This window comes from Brachyistius frenatus, unplaced genomic scaffold, assembly GCF_029030835.1.
Source record: "Brachyistius frenatus isolate BFR_SWC_R1_liver_20210118 unplaced genomic scaffold, ASM2903083v1 Contig_100, whole genome shotgun sequence".
Classification (NCBI taxonomy): Eukaryota; Metazoa; Chordata; class Actinopteri; family Embiotocidae; genus Brachyistius; species Brachyistius frenatus.
Genome location: NW_027210699.1, coordinates 697,604 through 717,089, shown reverse-complemented (window position 1 = coordinate 717,089; position 19,486 = coordinate 697,604). Strand labels below are relative to the sequence as shown.

The 19,486-nt window shown below is 42.4% G+C and overlaps 1 protein-coding gene across 5 annotated transcripts in view; it reads left to right on the top strand.

Annotated features, from left to right (window-relative positions):
• LOC138628405 (cell migration-inducing and hyaluronan-binding protein-like) overlaps window positions 1-19,486 on the top strand; it is a 157,480-nt gene that overhangs the window by 102,526 nt on the left and 35,468 nt on the right. For all 5 annotated transcript variants that reach the window (XM_069711436.1, XM_069711438.1, XM_069711437.1 and 2 more), the window contains exons 10-14: window positions 1,097-1,244; window positions 2,616-2,807; window positions 11,407-11,576; window positions 15,853-16,062; window positions 17,292-17,497. In XM_069711436.1, coding sequence (XP_069567537.1) covers window positions 1,097-1,244; window positions 2,616-2,807; window positions 11,407-11,576; window positions 15,853-16,062; window positions 17,292-17,497 — 926 coding nt within the window. The remainder of the gene's footprint in view (window positions 1-1,096; window positions 1,245-2,615; window positions 2,808-11,406; window positions 11,577-15,852; window positions 16,063-17,291; window positions 17,498-19,486) is intronic.

Sequence of the window (19,486 nt, the reverse complement as noted above, 5' to 3'; positions counted from 1 at the left end):
CTCCTGTTTCTGGAATGATCTCCCGTATCTGGAATGATCTCCTGTATCTGGAATGATCTCCTGTATCTGGAATGATCTCATGTATCAGGAATGATCTCCTGTATCTGGAATGATCTCCTGTATCAGGAATGATCTCCTGTATCTGGAATGATCTCCTGTATCTGGAATGATCTCCTGTATCTGGAATGATCTCCTGTATCTGGAATGATCTCCTGTATCAGGAATGATCTCCCGTATCTGGAATGATCTCCCGTATCTGGAATGATCTCCTGTATCTGGAATGATCTCCCGTATCTGGAATGATCTCCTGTATCAGGAATGATCTCCTGTATCTGGAATGATCTCCTGTATCTGGAATGATCTCCTGTATCAGGAATGATCTCCTGTATCTGGAATGATCTCCTGTATCAGGAATGATCTCCCGTATCTGGAATGATCTCTATCCAATAAGGATAATAGTTTGTTCAGCATCCTCCTCTTCAACACCTTTTCCTGACTAGGTAATGCAGTTTATTTAGGGTCAGTATGATTTTCCCAAATAACCGTATGTGGAGAGGGCACAAAAAAGTAGCAGCAGCTTGTGAGAAGTACCGGTCCACTGTGAGCTGAGAGGAGCTCTGCTGAATTTCACTTTTCTCCAGCACATAGAGAAAGGTCAGAAAGCCGTGGTACGTAATCAGAGGATAATACCGAACCACGGTGCTTGCTGCTGTTCTCACTGCGCCAGCTGTGTGGAAATGACCGAGCTTTGTGTTATGATGTTGCAAAAGACGTTGTATGCAGGACGCTGCCTGAGTGAGTTCTTGTGTCTAGACTGAATGAGAAACAAAGGAGCACTGAGCCCTCACCCTGAGTGCTGCTGGCCTTTATGAAATGCCTGCTGTTTGCCAAAAAAATAAGCCAGACATGAGACAAATACCAGATGTCTGGTGAAAAATAAGAAAATGCGTCATTTTTAGATGCCAGCAAACAAAGAATGCCCTCATGTCAAGTAGCCGGACATCTCCCCGTCTTCGTCTCTCTCAAGATGTGGACATTTTGAAACGTCCCTTTGCAAATACTACTCTATACTGATTTCTGTCAAATCTGCTTTCAGGCCGAAACCCACGATGGGACACCGTCCAACCGGAGCGGAGACGTGATCTACAGGAAGGACAAGGACTACGGCTTCGTCTGCCTCAACAAGGACCAGGATCACGGCCTGTGTCGCAACTACAGGGTCCGCTTCCTCTGTGGAAAACTGGGTACGATCACCTGTCACTCAGAGTCTGTGTGCATGCCATGAGTACAGTATGAGGTATTTAGTTTTGTCTTGTATGTTTCTGTTCAGTTAAACCCAAGTACGTCACAGATGTTGGTGCATATAGAGACACAAACACTGTGGCAGAGCTCCAGAGGGTTTGCGTGAGTGTGTCGTGTCGTGTCAGCCTACAGTTCCCCCCCCCACACCACCCCCTCACCCTCCCCCAAAACACACACACACACACACACACACACACACACACACACACACACACACACACACACACACACACACACACACACACACACACACACACACACACACACACACACACACAAATTATGTCATAGTACAACTGTACTGTAGCTCCCATCCAAGGAAATCCTTCTGCCTTCATCCTGAAGTGAGAATGTGATTTCAGGCCAAGATGTATTGGAATAAACATACTTACACAGCTGGAGGACAATAAAACTTCAAAAAGGGATGAGTCACATTTTCATGATGTCACACAAACGAGTCAATCAATCAAGAAAAACTTTGGAGAGTTTAAGTTCAACAAATACGTTGATACAAGTATGAGAACCCTGGACAGCATCAGGAGAGAGAGAGAGAGAGAGAGAGAGAGAGAGAGAGAGAGAGAGAGAGAGAGAGAGAGAGAGAGAGAGAGAGAGAGAGAGAGAGAGAGAGAGTGTGTGTGTGTGTGTGTGTGTGTGTGTGTGTGTGTGTGTGTGTGTGTGTGTGTGTGTGTGTGTGTGTGTGTGTGTGTGTGTGTGTGTGTGTGAGTGTGAGTGTGTTGGAAGGATACAGAAGGACAGAAGGAAAGTCAAAACTCCTGTATTTGGAAATCGTTTAATATAATTGACCCAGATTTTGTCTGCTCTTGCCAAAACCGACACCAAATATTTATTCAAGAATATTTGTTTGTTCCTGTGGTGAGTGGAGGAGGAGGAGGAGGAAGAGGAGGAGGAGAAGGAGGAGAAGGAGGAAGAGGAAGAAGAGGAAGAGGAGGAGATGGTCCATACGTGTAATTTCACTCAGAGATGTCTGTTATACTTCAGACATCACAAGTCAAATCCTCCTCTGGACCATGAAACCTGTCATTAATCAGAATTAACTGATGCGAAGCAAAACAAATGTGGAACGATATTAAATCAAACTAATCTGAGATTATTGTTAAGTAACACAATATTTTGAGAACACCTTAAAAATGGGAAAATAAAAGACTGGAATAAGGCAGCTAAAAATATAGTGCAGACAAAATGCTGCAGTGAAAATAAGCCTTGGACGACAGTATGCACTTCTACACTGTCACTGTGTGAATGTCTCTTCACTGTATCCTGTGATCTGTAACACCCCCCATGTCCCCCTGCAGTCCGTCCACAGGCCTCCATTTCCATCGACATGTTGTCCAACAGCAGCGTCCTGGATCTGGCCGACCCCCCTGAAGGCTGGGCGCCTGGCGACCGGGTGGTTGTGGCCAGTACAGACTACTCCATGCACCAGGCTGAGGAGTTCACTGTGCTGCCCTGTCCCACCTGCACATCCACCCAGATCAAGGTCAAAGGTGAGAGCCATCGTTCTACTGCGTGTTTCAGTTCAGGTCTCGAATAAAGGCTTTCATCACAAAAAGCCAAAATAACCAGACTTGAACTTTTGGCATAAACCTGTTTAAGTGTTGGTTACTGAAGCAGTATTACACCAGAGGCTGTGCTTTAATTCACTTCAGTGATGCTTACGGTCCTGAACGCATCACTTTCGTGCCAATAAAGACATTAAAACACACCCTCGTGTGTAACATTGTGATCATTCAAGTTACCAACTTAGTAAAATATGTAATCTAAATGTTTTCATATTGTGGAGCAATTCGCTCTCAAACTTTATGTTAGTGTGATCTCTGTTTCCATGGTAACACATGGGGTACAACTAACAACTGGAAAACAATCAGTCTCGTCAGTAGACTCTTATGTAACGTATGCAATGTTCACTACTCCAGGAAATAGTCTGACCCTTAGCAACCACCCTAGCAACAGAGAGGACTTCTAGTCTCCAACTGAATAAATACAGAACATAGAAACACTAAACTGATCAGCTAGTTCAGTCTGGATGGAACAAAGATATCTGATGAACAAAGATATCTGATGAACAAAGATATTTGAGGAACAAAGATATCTGATGAACAAATATGAACAAAGATATCTGATGATATCTGATGAACAAAGATATCCATGCACTCATGTGTTTTTAACATTTTAGCATCGTGTCGCGTGTTCAAACCAAACTGGTCCAGCTAGCCTCCTCTAGGATTGTAAGTTTCCTTCGACAGGTGTAACAGGGATCAGTGTAAATCACCATCACTAATATTCTCCTTGCATGTAGAATTTGAAGTGGCCACTTTATTTAGTGACCACTCTAGACTTTTCAAACCATTTTAGGGAAGTTACATGTCTAATGTGTTATTCACTATGAATCCTGCACAGGAAAAGCAAACAAATCCAAATACACACTGAAAAAGATCTGGTTCTAAGTTTTCTGAGTGTTATTTGGTATCGTGAAAATCTTTTAAATTTTAAATGCAAATTTAAAAAAGAAAATTTTGAAGTGGATAGTGGTGAGTTGATTAGTTGATTAGTCAATCATCATATAAATGATAGACGCCAAATTCACTTATAAAACAAAAACTTCCTGATTCTTTGTTTTGCAATTCAGAGAATTATCTTTCTTTTTTTTTTTTTTACAAATGGAAATAATAACAGTCAAATAAATATTTATGACATTTTGTGTGCAAAAAGAGCAATTGGAAAAACAATTGAAATATTAATCAGAAATTAAAATAATTGTGGTGTCTTTTTTTAGTGGGCTTCTTATCATGCATTAATTCCTCAGAGTTTACTTTGAAAATTGGTCATTTTTTAATTAAAGTGAATGTTCAGCAAAACATAAGGCACATTTTTCCATCTTTAATCTCTTTGATAAATCACCTGTCGTCACTTTCAGGCTGAGAGTGTTTTCTGGAAACATGGGAGCCCAACTGGAGATCCTGTTTTCGCACACTCCACCTGCAACTACTTTAACATTTACTCCTTCCTTTGGTCCTCCATCTGTGTTCAGCCTTGTTGAGAGAAAAAGGGTTGAAAAATACATATACACAACTAATGCATACATATTTTATCTGTAATGTGTGTTTCCATCTATGTCAGCGGAAATAGAAAGTCCCAAATACTTCCTGGATTAGCAGTCCAATCATTGGTCTATCTGATAAAAAAAAAAAAAAGAATATATCAAATAATATGAAAATCTGGATCCTGTTGATGTTGTTGTATAAACCTAGTCGTGAAAACCTTCTCTCTCGCTGTCAGTTGTTTGGCCGTGTGATGGAGGCCAGGTGGGGAAAGCCTGCAGCGGCATGAAGGTGTTTGGTCTGAGTCAGCGCCAAGAGAAAGTCTCAGGCTGCATCCTGGAGGACTGTGTGTTCCTGACTGAGCCCATTCATGCTGGCACGCACACCAATATCAACACACACACGGACACACACTGATTTTCTCTCCATTTAACTGCATAACACACGTTCAGCTCAGTTCTTAAGGTGAGCCTCTTCAGCCCTCAGTGTCCTCCTGCAGGAATTTAAACAGCCTTTGTCTTTGTCTCTTGGAAAAAGTCTCGATGCCCGCAGCGACTAAAAGTCAGCAATAACACGACGTGACATTTCCTCTCGTGAAAAAAAAAAAAAAGAGTCAAGTTTGCATTTCTTCCGCTGTGAATTTAGGACTCCGGGATTCATGTTCAAACTGCTGCCTAAGCTGCTTTCATTTCTCTCCTGCCTGGCTGCATCGGAAGATCAGTCTGTAATAACCCCCATCATCATCCACTCTGTTTTCACTGGCTCTCTGACGTCACCCGGTGGTTTGCCATCTCAAATGGAAATCCTACTTCTGTGAGCTCGAGGCTTCTCCTCAGAGCTCCTGTCAGTCTCCGTGGGACTGTAATCCCTTTCATTAATTCCTGCTCGCTAGCCAATTTTGCAGCATCGTTTTTGAACATGCAGTGATAATCGAGTCCCCCCCCCCCACCCTGGAGGTTACAGACAAACAGGGAGGGGGAGTTGTTTTTGTTTTTGTTGGCTGGGAGATAAATGAGAAAGACCAGGGAGACAGACAGCCCAGGGCTATTTATGAATTTGAGTTCAACAACTCGTGCCTGCGTGTTACATGTTGAACTTCTGACACTTCTTAAATGGCATAAATGATTATGAGTGTAGAAAACGTTGTTGTGGAGGGGATCGATGGCCTGGGGCCTCACAAAGCCAGGCTGCATCTCTCTGGCTCAGTTTGCACCAGGAGATTAAAGTTTGGAAAACGTCCACGGAGAGCCGAGCATTCCCAACAAATAAATAACAAAAACTCTGCAGTATTTACAAGAGGAACTCTCTCCAAATACGCAAACTCCATTCTTGGGGGAGTAGACAATTATGTAACATGTACTTAAACACCATGGGAATTAAAGGGACAATCTGCAAGACATTAACTTTAAAGCACTCAAAAAATAACTAAAGAATGAAGAATTAGCAGCACTGACGTCATTAGAGACATCCATGTATTGTGTTGCAGATTCTCCTACTTAGGTTAGCATGCTACAAGCTAGCCTTGCAGGAGAGCGTGCTGTGGGTGGTGATAACAAAACACCTCCCTGTAATGTGGATATCAACCATCAGTGATGTCATTAACCAGCAGTGATGTCATTAACCAGCAGTGATGTCATCGTTGGTTTGTGAACGTTATGAATCCTCCAGTTCAGATTCTGTCCGTCACCATCTTGTTAGTTTGGAGCGGTTTGGAGCAGGAAGTGACCATATTTGGACGAGCTGAGGGAGGAGCCAGCGGTGGATCTGACCGATCTGATCGGAAACCTGACGATACTACGTCCCGCCCACCGATAGCTGTAACCTGACTGCACCACAGGCCTGTCAATCAAACAGACACGCCCCCAAAAACAGGTCTTCTTGAATCTTCTTTTCTAATGAATGAGGGATTATTTTCAGATGGACCTCCAGAAAACTAATAAGAAGGAGTGACTTTAGCTAACAACACCGAGATAACTGATGGACACATTTGATTCACTTTGGATTTGATGAGAGAAGTTGAATGGGAGTCTATGGAGACGGAGGCTTTTTGGAGCCGACCTCTAGTGGCACTCGCTGGTATTGCAGCTGAAGACACTTCTGCATCAGAACCATTTTACAGACCTGAAGCTACGAACTCTTTTATATCCAGTCTGAGGTTAAAATGCGGTTCAGACCAGTTAGAATAGTTATATAGAGTTTATAACGGATCTTTCGTGCAAATAATGACAACAAAAACAGAGTTGAAAAACATGCTACTATGTTCACGCTAAAATCAGAAATAAACATGCTATAATTTCAACTACAGGCTAAGTCAGTCACCATTTTTGGTTCCCATCCACTAGAGGGTGCATCCAATCTAACTTTACATTCATTACCTATAGAAAAAAAAAACATTTCAATCTTCTGGTTTCTGTGTCTCCATCAGATGCTGGAAGCTCAAATGAATATATGATTATCTCCAGCAGCCTCTGGAGGACCAGCATGTCCTCTTCACTAAATGAGAACAGGTACATACATAACTGCAGCAGAAGGTGGACTTTTGTCCTCACGGTAACAATATTGAACACGTAGTTGACTTTGTGAAACAGTCCTAGTTTGGTTTAGCTTCGCTCACAGCTTCAGTGTTCTTCTCTGAATACATTCTGGTGACTCGGCTCGTTTTAGCATTTGCAGCCGCTCTGAAGTGCTGACCAATCAGCGAGCAGTGACGGTGGTTAACCGTGTTTGTCCCGCCCCTCTTTCACTGTGATTGGACGGCTGGTGACAGTGAGGAGCGCAGCCTTAATATTTGTCAACTCTTGCTGACCGGAAAACTCGAAAAGGAGCAGAATAAACGCTCAGCTCCTCGTGGCAGAGTGTGGGACGGTTTCGGTGCATGCTGATTGGTTAACATTAAACCGAGGTCTTCACCCACTTGGATGGTACGACTGCAAATGATTCTCTATTGAGGGCGGACATGAACTAACGCCGTTTGTTGAACAGCTTATTTATAATGATGTCCTAGCAAACAGCCAATGAGGAATTATTTATCAATTTATGAGCAATCGCAACCTTTTAAAAAAGTGAATCTGTACATTAGAGCTAAAAAACCAAAAAGAAAAGACTGGTTATTCCTTCCCAAAAGAGCACATACAATGTGACAGACTTACAGCCGGCGCCTTTTAAGCCTGGTCTGTTTGATGTTTTTAATCTAAGTGGAAATGAAAGTGTTCATTTGTACTTTAAGTTCTGGCGGTGCTGGTGCAGGGAGTAGGAGTAGAGAGGAGATTTAGCATGTGTGGGTGTGTGCTCTTAGGTCTCTCAGATTTCACACTCCAATATTTCTTTGATTTCATTTTCTTTCCTGGCATCACTTTATTTTTCCTAATCAGCATATTTGTGTCGTTCAGGATGTGAATGTGGAGGAGTGGAAGACATGAGGAAAGGAGCTGTTATCGTCTCTGCCATTTTTATTTTGTTTTACTTACAGTGTTATTTTGCTGTTCTTTCTTCTTGTCTCTGCTTTTAATTGGATCCACTTTGTTCTCCTCTTCCTCACCATCATCTGGCTGAGGTGGAAATTGTCCTTCAGACGAGCTACACTTTGCAAAACTTGGAAACTTGCTGAGGCCCAGTGTGACAGGTGGAGGTGGAGGTGGAGGTTAAGATACGACTTGTTGTTCGATAATATAGAAATGATTCTGGCTGTTGTGCATGAATCAATCGGACAGTCAGAACCTGTTCAAACTGTGTCGTGCCAACAGTTTATTCTCCCGTGTACTTCAGCAAGTTCATTGACAAACAGTAGCTTCGTCAACGTCATAATAATTCATAATATGTGGTGAATTTGCAGTCCAATGATGCTAATAATGCTCCTAGTCTTATAATTCATTGTGTGCTCTTTATGAAACCAGAGGACTCACATACACACAGTACATAGGAAGCATAAAGTGTTGCACACAAACTACATGTGCCCACGCTTTGGGGCTTCATCGTCTCCCGCAGAAACAAAATAATGACTCAATGTTAACATGTTATAATGATAATAATAGTAATAACTTTATTTGTGTAGCACCTTTCATACAAGAAATGCAGCTCAAAGTGCTTTACAGCAAGAAAATGACCTGCAGCGTTGCACATAAAAATAGACATTCAAAAATATAGAAAATAAATAAAATGCATAAGAACAGATAAAAATGCATGAAATTAAACACAAGACAAAACAATAAAATAGAATAGAGTTAGAATTCAAATATGCATTTTAAAGACGCGGCAGTTCAGAGTGCAGGCAAACGCAAGAGGAGCAGCTAGTGAAGGTAAGAAACATCTTTCAGCATTTTCAAGATAAAACACTGATGAACGGTCCGTGGTACTGATCCAGCATCAGGTCGGCTCGGCTCCACGTGGTCAGCAGCCTCCTCTTTGTGTCCAAATGCACACGGAGGCACAAAGCCTGAATACAAACTCGCTTTCCAACTACAAGCACATCAATTATTTCTCTGTAATTTCAGTAGTTACTGTTGAAGCTACATGTTTGATGTTCAGTAAAACAGAGAACACAGTCAGAGCTATAAAACAGAGAACAGCTGTACGTTCACCAGAGACAATGTGTCCCGATGCACACACAACCTGCAGGTGTGTGTGTGTGTGTGTGTGTGTGTGTGTGTGTGTGTGTGTGTGTGTGTGTGTGTGTGTGTGTGTGTGTGTGTGTGTGTGTGTGTGTGTGTGTGTGTGTGTGTGTGTGTGTGTGTGTGTGTGTGTGTGTGCATTGAGCAACAACACAACGACAATTCAGTCAGTTCACAAAACCAGTTTTAAAACAAATCAATACAAACCTGTTTTAAAAAGAGAGAAGGAAAGAAAGGAACTGAACTGTGTTCACCCTGCAGCTTTCAGAACGCCCATCCAGATGTTTTCAACACAACAGTAATGCACTGGTTTCGATCCAGTGGTGCTGCAGTTTAAATGTTCTTTACTTGTGTAGACCTGATCACCTTGTGTGGAGCAGAAATCTCTGTGACCCGTCGGGGGAACAGAACGGACCGAATCCTCTGCTCGGTACAGGTACTACAGGGAACAGTTACACATCAGCATTTCATCTATTAAAGACCGTGTGGATTAGCACTAATTAAAACTACTCTATCAGTTAGTACACAAGTTAATTAATCACTAACTTTGGAGAGAAAGCCTTTCAGTGAGGTGGAGGTGTGAGTTGGTCATGAGCTCACTCTGTCGCTGCGGGTTGCGTTGGAGGTTCGGCTCCTTGTGGCTTCTAGCAGTTGCCTTAATAAGATGAGACGCTCTTATTCTGGCCCTGACCCCCGACCCAACGACCCTGCGGGGATGTGGGATGAAGTCCTAACGAGGTGATCAGGATGCAGCCAGTCCAGCTGATGTGCAGTGTTTTGGTGCCTGATACGCATACTGAACATGTGTACTTCCTACTTCCACTCGCAGGGTTTCCTCTTCCGTTGTAACAGCGTGCAGGCGGTTCTTCACAGCTGAGAGAGAGAGAGAGAGAGAGAGACAGAGAGACAGAGAGAGAGAGAGAGAGAGAGAGAGAGAGAGAGAGAGAGAGAGAGAGCATGTGTGTGACAGGGATGTTGCTGACCGGATACCAGAGTACAAGGTGTGCAGAGTTCAGGCTGTTTGTCAGTGAATAAATGCTGCAGTTCCTGACTCCAGCTCGCCAACTGCTGATTCATGGGAAAGGCTGTTAGCACTGAAGTTAGCAAGAGAAATGTTAGGTAGTGGATTTTTGTAAAATATCTTAAAACCAGTCAGATTCTTGTTACGTTAGAATATTTCTCTGACCTTCTTCTACACTGCTTAAGACATTTTTCAGCCTCTTAAAAGTCCTCCGTCCTTCTCCAAAGGTTAAGATGTTTTGTGAATAATTTTGATTTTTACAAGGATCCAAGCTTTAAGGGGAAATTCTTAGAAAACGTCTCAATCAAAGAATTTTCTTGAGAATTTCATCACGAGGAGAAACTTTCAGTCTGAGTAATCTTTGTGTAACTTTACTGTGAGTGTGGGCAGAGTGGAGGTGGAGGAATGGTTGGCTTTCTAAATCTGGGCAGTTCAGTGATGCACTCTAACTCTGGGTCAGCTCTCCTCTCTGCCTCTGTTCACCATAATTATAGTGCTGCCTGCTCCTTCTCCTTTAAAAAGAAACAGTTGTGCTACAAACTCTGACTCAGCTCCACCGTTATGTCCTCCATCGCAATTATGTGAAACATCTGCACAGCCACACGCCTGCGGGCGCACGCAGCAAACCGACAGCAATCTGCAGTCTGCTTGGTTTCTGGTGAGAACGAGCAGCTGCTCTGACGGCACTCAGCTCTGAACGCTGTGTTTGAAGAGACGGTGACGCTTCAGACGGCCTGTCAGCAGATACGTATCTGGACGTCAACAGATGTCACGACCGTGTTCATTTTCATTTTTAAATGTTGAGCGCCGGAGCTTTGGTATGGTGTGTGTGTGTGTGTACTTATATTACACACATTATGGGGCAACCCGGTATCACGGCAAAACGTGAGATAGCCACGCTTTGGCCTCTCTAGACGATTCACGTTATGTAAGCGTGAAAATAACAGCATTTTACAGCAGTATTAGGAGGAACCCTTCCTGAGAGTTACATTTTCCTGTTAATCACACGGCTGAATCATGCAGTAGGTTTCATTTTCGTCCTCCACAGGAAAACGTGAGACTGTCACGCCTAGAGAGGCCAAAGTGTGGATGTTTCACATTTTGCTGTGATATACCGCGTTGTATGGGGACATAATTCCGTTTACACAGTCATATTGTGACATGTGCGAAATAATCCTCATAAGGAAGTTTTAGTTTAAAGTTGGGTAAAGCTTTTGATCTGACAAGTGCTTACTGTCAAAATACGTTTGCAGTAAATGACTGTAAATCATTTTGCTGAACTGATAGTAATATATATGTGTGTGTGTGTGTGTGTGTGTGTGTGTGTGTGTGTGTGTGTGTGTGTGTGTGTGTGTGTGTGTGTGTGTGTGTGTGTGTGTGTGTGTGTGTGTGTGTGTGTGTGTGCGTGCGTGTGCAGGTAAGGCCCAGTTCGTCCACATGGGTGAGGAGGTGGACGGGGTGGACATGAGGGCGGAGGTGGGCCTGCTGAGTCGTAACATCCTGCTCCGCGGTGAGATGGAGCCTGGCTGCTATGGCATCGAGGCCTGCAAATTCTTCGACTTCGACACATTTGGGGGACATTTGAAGGTACGCTGTTGTCTTATAATCGTGTCATTTACAGAGCAGACCACCAGCTGGTTCACTTCTGAACCTGTTTCCACGAGGAGTCACTCCACGCTGAAGATGAGCGCTGAGGTGTGATTTGTTGCATTTTTTGTGACAGCTAAAGAGTAATTTCAGCTCCAATTATTCACTTTAAACGTTTAGGTCAACTTGGATGAGTCCTAAATTTCCAAGAACATAGGAAGTTTGAACAGCTATTGTTCCAAACTTAATCTGCAAGTGAGCGCTGTCTAATATGTCCACATCTACAGAACAAGCCGGGGAGGTGGACCTGCAGTTGAGATTGTTCTCTTTCAGCAGCTAATCTGATGCTAATCTGTTCATTTATGTTTTTATTCTATTATTATCTTATTGCTTCTGCATGCTGCTGTAGTGAAAAAAATTTCCCCTCGGGGATTCATAAAGTACCTACCTACCTACCTACCTACCTACCTACCTACCTACCAGAGGAGTTATCTTACTTTAGTGAAGAGGTTGGAGTGTCTGGTTGGTTGATATCACAAAAAATACCAAAAACAAAACATGGGCCAGTATCTAAAAAAGTATGTCTGTTACGGTCCAATGCCAACGTCCAGTGTAGCAATGAGTGATGAAAGGTTTCTTTACTGATTTTCAACACGATCTCTCCTTAACCTTGTTGCCTAATGTAGAGGCGAGATACTATAGACACCACGACTTCAAAATCTTTTTCATGGAACATAATCAGGGATTTTGCTGAACCATCTAACATTATTCTTGGTTGGTGATAGATAAGAACATACGGACCATTTAGTGTGTCAGAGGTGACATCCAACGGCCTGTTTAACAAGAAGCAGTAATGATGACGTTGGGTGGTGGATTTGGTCCCATCAACAAGTTTCTGCCTGATTATTAAACAAAATCAAGGCTTTTATTTAATCTTCAGTTAATGTGGTGAACAAAGAAGTTTAATCACGTTAGCAGCGGACATTAACAATCTTGGTTAGTTAAAGTTAAAACCTTTTTTTTTTCCAAGGTTGATCATTATTAGTTATATTGAAGCACCTTCCAATCATGTTTTTTTATAACCAGCTGCGCATTAAAGAATCACACTCCACGATGAGCGTCAATTCTTCTCGCAATCAGCTTGAAGCAACGTTAACATCTAAATTCTTAAATGGAATCAGTACTCGTTAACAGAGTCGGAGCTTGTTTCTGCACCTGCTGATGAACAGACACAGAGACGGGTCAAACATCACATTTCTAACAGTAACCTTCAGCCTGGCGTTTTAAAACAGGCAGATTTCTCTGTTTTTGTTGAAGTTGCTGATTTAATTCTGCAAATACAACAAAGTATGCTGCTGTATTACTAAAGGCTTTATTATGATGATTATGATTATTATCTGAAATTACTTTTGCCTCCGATCAGAGCTTAGTGGAACCAGTCAAAAGAACCAGATCCAATTTCCCCCAAAAAAGCGAATACCTTGATATTTATTTTTCTGCGTTTATTTTACTGTGTATTTCTGATGTTTGCTCAGAGCTGCGATCGAAGACAGATGTGTGACAGAATTTGAATTCAGATGAATTAGTTGCATTGAACACATTGTGTTTCTCACACATGATTTGGGTTTGATTCAGTAACGATGTCCCAGTGATCCCAGGCTCATTTATCTTGTATTCTTTATCTCCAGAGGATAGCTGCCCATTGAAAAGTGGGCCGGCCCGTCGTACTCGCCGTGTACCCGTCGTACCCGGCGTGTACTCGCCGTGTACCCGGCGTGTACCAGGCGTACCCGGTCCACCTCCCAGTACATCCTGCTCTGACAGCACTTAGACAAAAACATCAGGCTCAGATGGCAAATATGACCAAAATGCTGGTTTATTTTACAGAATCAAATTCGAAGATTATTATCAGTCAATTTTTCAGCTTCAATCAACACTTGACATGAAAGTTTAAAATTCAAATAACTTGAATTTACAATGATGAGTTATTAAATGTAACAATGTTAGCATTACTGCTGTCATAGAATAAAGTACATCAACGCCACGAGTACGAGAGATGGATCCAACTATGTTGGGGTTAAAAAGTCATACAAAAATAATGGTGTTCAGCCGTGCAAATAACTCTGAGATGCAAGATGTCCTCATGCTAACATGCTCACGCTGACATTGAAGTACATTAGGATGTTTACCACGTTCACCATCTTAATCTGGTGTGTTAATATGAGACACCAAGTCCGACTGATGACCAGGTATTTAGTTAAAAAAACAGTAATTGCAAGCTAAAAAGTCAGAAGATCACTAATTAATTTGGATTCCTCTTCAAAGGAACACAAATGCTTGAAAGAAATGTCCTGTCAGATATCACATATCAGGTCGTAAAGCTGATTCTGGATCGTTGGACTAAAACAATTGACACTCGAGGTCCAGCTTGTTCTGCAGATGATGGATGAATTAACAGATATATCTCCATGACAACGGCGCGGACTCCATCTGCCGATGAAGGTTGTGTTGTGTTGTGTTGCCGAGGGCAGTTCTGGAAAAAGGCTAAATGGACCCGCAGTTTGAATTCATTAAGATTTGTTGCGCAATCAATCCGTGTTAACATCCTCACAGCCGTGCAGGCGGAAGAAAAATGATTGCAAACCATTCGTCACCATTTGCACACATAAATACTTCCACCGATCAGATATGAACGCGCTGACGTATGAATAAAAGTTCTATTAGAGCCGGTGAAACGTCTCCACACAGCGAGGCTGCGTATGAAGTGTGTTCGCCTGTCAGCAGGCCGACGAGGGAGCGGACAGGAATGAAGAGAATAACACGGAGGGGAAGGGAGGCTGGTTGCTGCAGCATTCATGCCTCCCTCTCCCCAGGGCGAGCTATCATATTCGATTATGAATTTCCATCACAGCCTCATGTCACATATTTCTCATGCATGGGTGTGTGTGCAGCTCGTAGCAGCGGCACAGGAAAGCCCCAGTGAGACTTCAGCGGAGCCCTTCAAAATGAAGCCTCGGAGCAGGCTCTCCCTTCACAGCGGCACCACCACCACCGGTGTATCAGAACCTCATATCTCAGCTATTATTAGCTGGTCACCAGCTGAGCGGAGCGCCTTTGTTTCTGCTCCTACGACGACGACAGCAGTGGACGATGTTTTCAAACTGTCCGTCCGTCCGTCTGTCCGTCCTCAGCCAGTGAACACCAAACATATGAAAAACACGACGAGGGAATTACTTCAAATTTGGCACAAACGTTCACTCGGAGTCAAGGATGAACTGATAAGAATTTGGTGGTCAAAGGTCAAAGGTCACTCTGACTGTGGCCCATTCTTGTAAACGTGATGCCATAACTCAGGAACAGAAGGTGAGATCGTGATCATGTTTCACATTCAGTCAGATACTGAATTGGAGACACCGATCTCATTTGTCCACAATGAAACTGAAATCGTCTGTCCTGTCGGGTTGAAGATGTGCGTGATGCATCCACGTTTTAGAGTTTCTAGCTTCTTTGCAGCAACAACTATATTTAAAGTATATTTACAACTTGTCCAAGCATGTGAGCACATAAGGTCCCTTTAAAGTTTTCACTACATGGTCAAACACGGATGTAGAAAGCAGGTTGACTGGTGGCCAGATGCAGAAAAACCACAAGAAATTGTAGCATTTACTCAAAGACTGTAATCTTTAAAGTGTTGCAATAAAAATCATCTCAAATGATTGTGGTTCTCCTGATCGGTGTCACAGTGACTCTGGTTGGTGGAACGAAGCTGCTTCCCATCACTCTGCTCTCTAATGCCTTTATTCACTGTTAGATTTCCATCTTTCCATCTTTTTATTCATTCTCCACATCAACTCTGAAATGCCTTTAAGTCATTTCACTCTTTCTGTTATTCATCCTTCTTTTCTCATTACTTTCGATGTCTCAATCTTTTCATCATTATTACGTCCTTTATCTTTCTCATTTCCGTCCACCTTGTCCATTTTTTAATTTTCTCTTTTTCTCCCCTCCTCTTCTCTCCCGTTGCTCCTTACATTTCTCAGTTGTTTTTTCCATTCTCTCCATCTCTTTCTCTCTATTGATCTTTACTCTTTTGTTTTCTTCCTCCTTTCTTGTCAGCATCCCTTTCTTTGCCATCACCCCCATTCCGTCTCTTATTTTGGTATTTTTATTTTGCAAACCTTTTGCTGTAATACTTTTTGCATTACGTGTGTGTGTCGGCGTTTGTTCGTGTCTGCCGTGCGCTCTGATCTCAGCGATCTGCTGCGTTCATCCTCAGGTGGAGCGGGGCTTCAGGGCAGTTCACATATCTGGGATGGAGCTGCAGCACATGGGCCAGCAGACGATGGGACACTATCCCGTCCATTTCCACATGGATGGAGACGTGGACGAGAGGGGGGGCTACGACCCCCCGACGTTCGTCAGCGGTCTGTCCATTCACCACTCTTTCTCCCGCTGTGTGACCATCCACGGCTCCAACGGACTGCTGGTCAGTTCATCATTTTTACAAATGTGTACTTTGCTAAACTCATTTTACTTCATGTTTTTATAAATGATGTACAACTGTTGTCAAAGAAAAAGTCGTTACTTGCAGGAAAATATTTTGTGACGTACGGACAGGAGACTAGGATGGATCTTCTCATGTAACTCAAGGCTTTAAAGCAAATGAGTATACTTCCCCAAATGCCAAACTACTCCTTTAAAGGTAAACAATATGTGGCCATTTGATGTTGTTCCAGTTAGCCCAGAGCTAACTTTTATCTGGCGTCCGCTGGCAGGCCACATTCAGATACCTTCACACAACATGAAACACAAAGCAGGACACAACGTTACTGGTTGTAACAGGACATTCACAAGCTGAGGAGCTTTTCACCAAATAAAAAATACAAAATGTTTTGAAAACAATCATATGATTGTCAGATGCAATTAATGACGGGCAGGAAAGTCCAATGACACGTGCTGTGTTCAAATAACAAACTTCCTTTAGTACACAAACTAATAAAGTTCCTCCATGTCAGGACTCTGACGGTGTAGAGTCGTTTTGTTTCAAACCACACTGACAGGAAATGACCTCATCATGTGAACACATCAGCCTCCAAAATATCTGCAGTTTTAATTATTTTACCCAGAAATCAACGTGCGTTTGTGTCCTCTGTTTAACACTCAATAAACACACTGATTCTTCTGTCATCTCAAGCTTTCCCTCTCGTTGCCCATCTGAGCAGTAAATCCACTGACAGAACTCCCAGAGGTTTCTCGGATCCTGTGACGTACACCGGACCATAAAAGGCTTTTTTCAAACATCTTCATTAGTAATTTATCAATTATTGAATTAATAAGATACACCGAGAAACAATGAATGGACTTCCTGAGGATGAGGAACTCTTCGTATTATCACAGTTAAAGAGCCTCAGCCAGTGATGCACGTTAGTGCTCGTGCTCTTTGGTTCCTCTTGGTGAGCAACTTTCATCACAATGATCAGAGCACCTTCATAAAACACAGTCAGTTTTCTCAAAAGCATCCAAAGTGGAGTCTGTAACCAGAGACTCTGAACTGATGGTAAATAATGCTGCATTTTCACAGAAAGTGACAAAGAAGTGAAGTTGACACTTTGGCAGCAGATTGAGCTCTTCGTTGACGACTGTTTGAGGTCATGCACTCGTGTCACAAACTGTCCGACAGTAATCAGTGAGTTCAACATGTCTGCTCCCTCCCAGGTGAAGGACGTGGTGGGCTACGACACGCTGGGCCACTGCTTCTTCACGGAGGACGGTCCAGAGGAGAGGAACACGTTCGACCACTGCCTGGGTCTGATGGTGAGAGCGGGGACGCTGCTGCCTTCGGACAGAGACAGCAAAATGTGCCGCGACATCACCGATGGAGCGTATCCGGGATACGTGGCCAACCCACGCCAGGACTGCAGGTGAAACACCGAGAGCTGCGGCACTTTTTAACCTCGTCACACCCTCACAAAGATCTCCAGTGAACCTGAAGGATGAAAAACACAAATTCACAAAGATACTAAAGATACAACAACACAACACATGTCGAATATTTCCAACTGATGGAAAGGTAAAACACAGACAACAGAGAGCAGCAATAAACCGTAAGCTAATTTGATCACGTACACTTTTTATAACACTTTTCAACAATAATTATGGAAAATGCTGCAAATTTCTTCAATCTAAAATTATAAAGTGAACAAAGATGCTCATCTGGAATTAAACACTTTCCCATGAGTACATAGACAGAGAATGTCGCGAAAGTGATAATTAAGTTTTGATGTGACAAACAGACAAGAAGAGGAAGTGCAGAGACTAAGAAATGATATGTAATTTTCGCTTATTTCTTAGATACGAGAAAACAAATAATTTGCAGCAACAGAAACACGCTTGCAGAAACAATTGTGTTCACACTGAGAAAGATCAGAGGCTCAACACATTCAGTCTTTACTTCTCTCACACACACAGTCCTGTTTTTATCACTTCAGAGGACATTTCATTGATTCACATTGATTAACTGCAGATTTCCTCTGCCTCTAAAGATAACTTTAAACTTAAACCAAATACTTTATGATTTCCATTATGAGGACTTCAGTTTTGTTCCACAATGTGTGTGTTAAACAGGTTTGTGTCTCCACAACGTGAGTAATACACGTACACACTCACATTGTATTGGTCTTTCTTGTTTTGTGAGGTGACATGATGTCAGTGCTGCTGCAATTGTTTTTTATTGCTTAAAATTATGGATGACATTTTCACATTTTCTCATGATCAAACATCAGTGACAGGAAAAAAAACAATGGAAGAAAACCTGAAGCCTGTTTCGTTTCTTCATGCAATTACGTGGGATGTTAATGTGGAGGTGAACCTTAAGTGGCAGCCGTAGAAAACGTGCATCCTCCACAACAATACATCTAAAATTAGCACAGAGAGTCTTGAGTTCTAGTGAGCTGTTGATTGGTATAATTAAATGCTGATTTTGAAGACGCGCTCGCTTTAGACTACATCTTTTCACTTTTCTATACTTTTCTATTCAATTGAAACTCCTGGGTTTTAAAAGGGATATAAATATATTTTTGAGATGTGGATAGATAGTGTGAGGTTTTTACCTTCTAACATTACCTGACCTCAAGAAGCACTCATTATACACTCCTGACGTCTGGACTACCGAGCAGGATTTGCAGTCAGTGAAGTAACTCCGGGTTTTCAGTACTACGAAGATAATCACTTCTAAACCAGGATACATTGCCATGGTAACTGATAGCAGCAGAGCATCGCCCACTGACCAATCAATTTTATATCATCACCTATAGAATATCCTGTGAGCTCAGTGTCCAGAGTGAGACAGTCCTCTGAGGAGTGAGACGGTCCTCTGTGGAGGTCTTGATTTTTATGAGATATAGATTTTATTTCATTGTGTTTTTTACTGATATCATCCAACAGAGTGACTGAAGGTCTGAATCTGTGCACATATATGACATGAATCAAATTTACTGCTTTAAATTAAAATGTTTGCTCCCCAGTTCGTTCTGAAGTGATATAACTAAAACTCCTATACACATCATGAAAATATATCTAAGAATAACTAAATGAAATAAACACACGTCATTAGAGTCGGATCTTCCCGTGTACTTCACGGTGAGGTGATATCATAAGTTCTTTAACTTTGGCCACACTTTTACACAGTCAGTGATTTCCTATATTTTTCCCAAATTTTAGTTTGCTCCTCGTCAATGAAACATGTCGCTCTGCTGTCAGTACACTCGTCCGTGTCTGTGATTGGTCTGATGCTGCAAGCTCCTCCTCTTTTATGTGAACGCGCTCGTAGCTGGATGAAGAAACCCTGAGTTGACGTAACGAGTTGTTAACCAGCTTAGTGCGACAGCTGAGTGCGATTTCGTTTGTCAGGT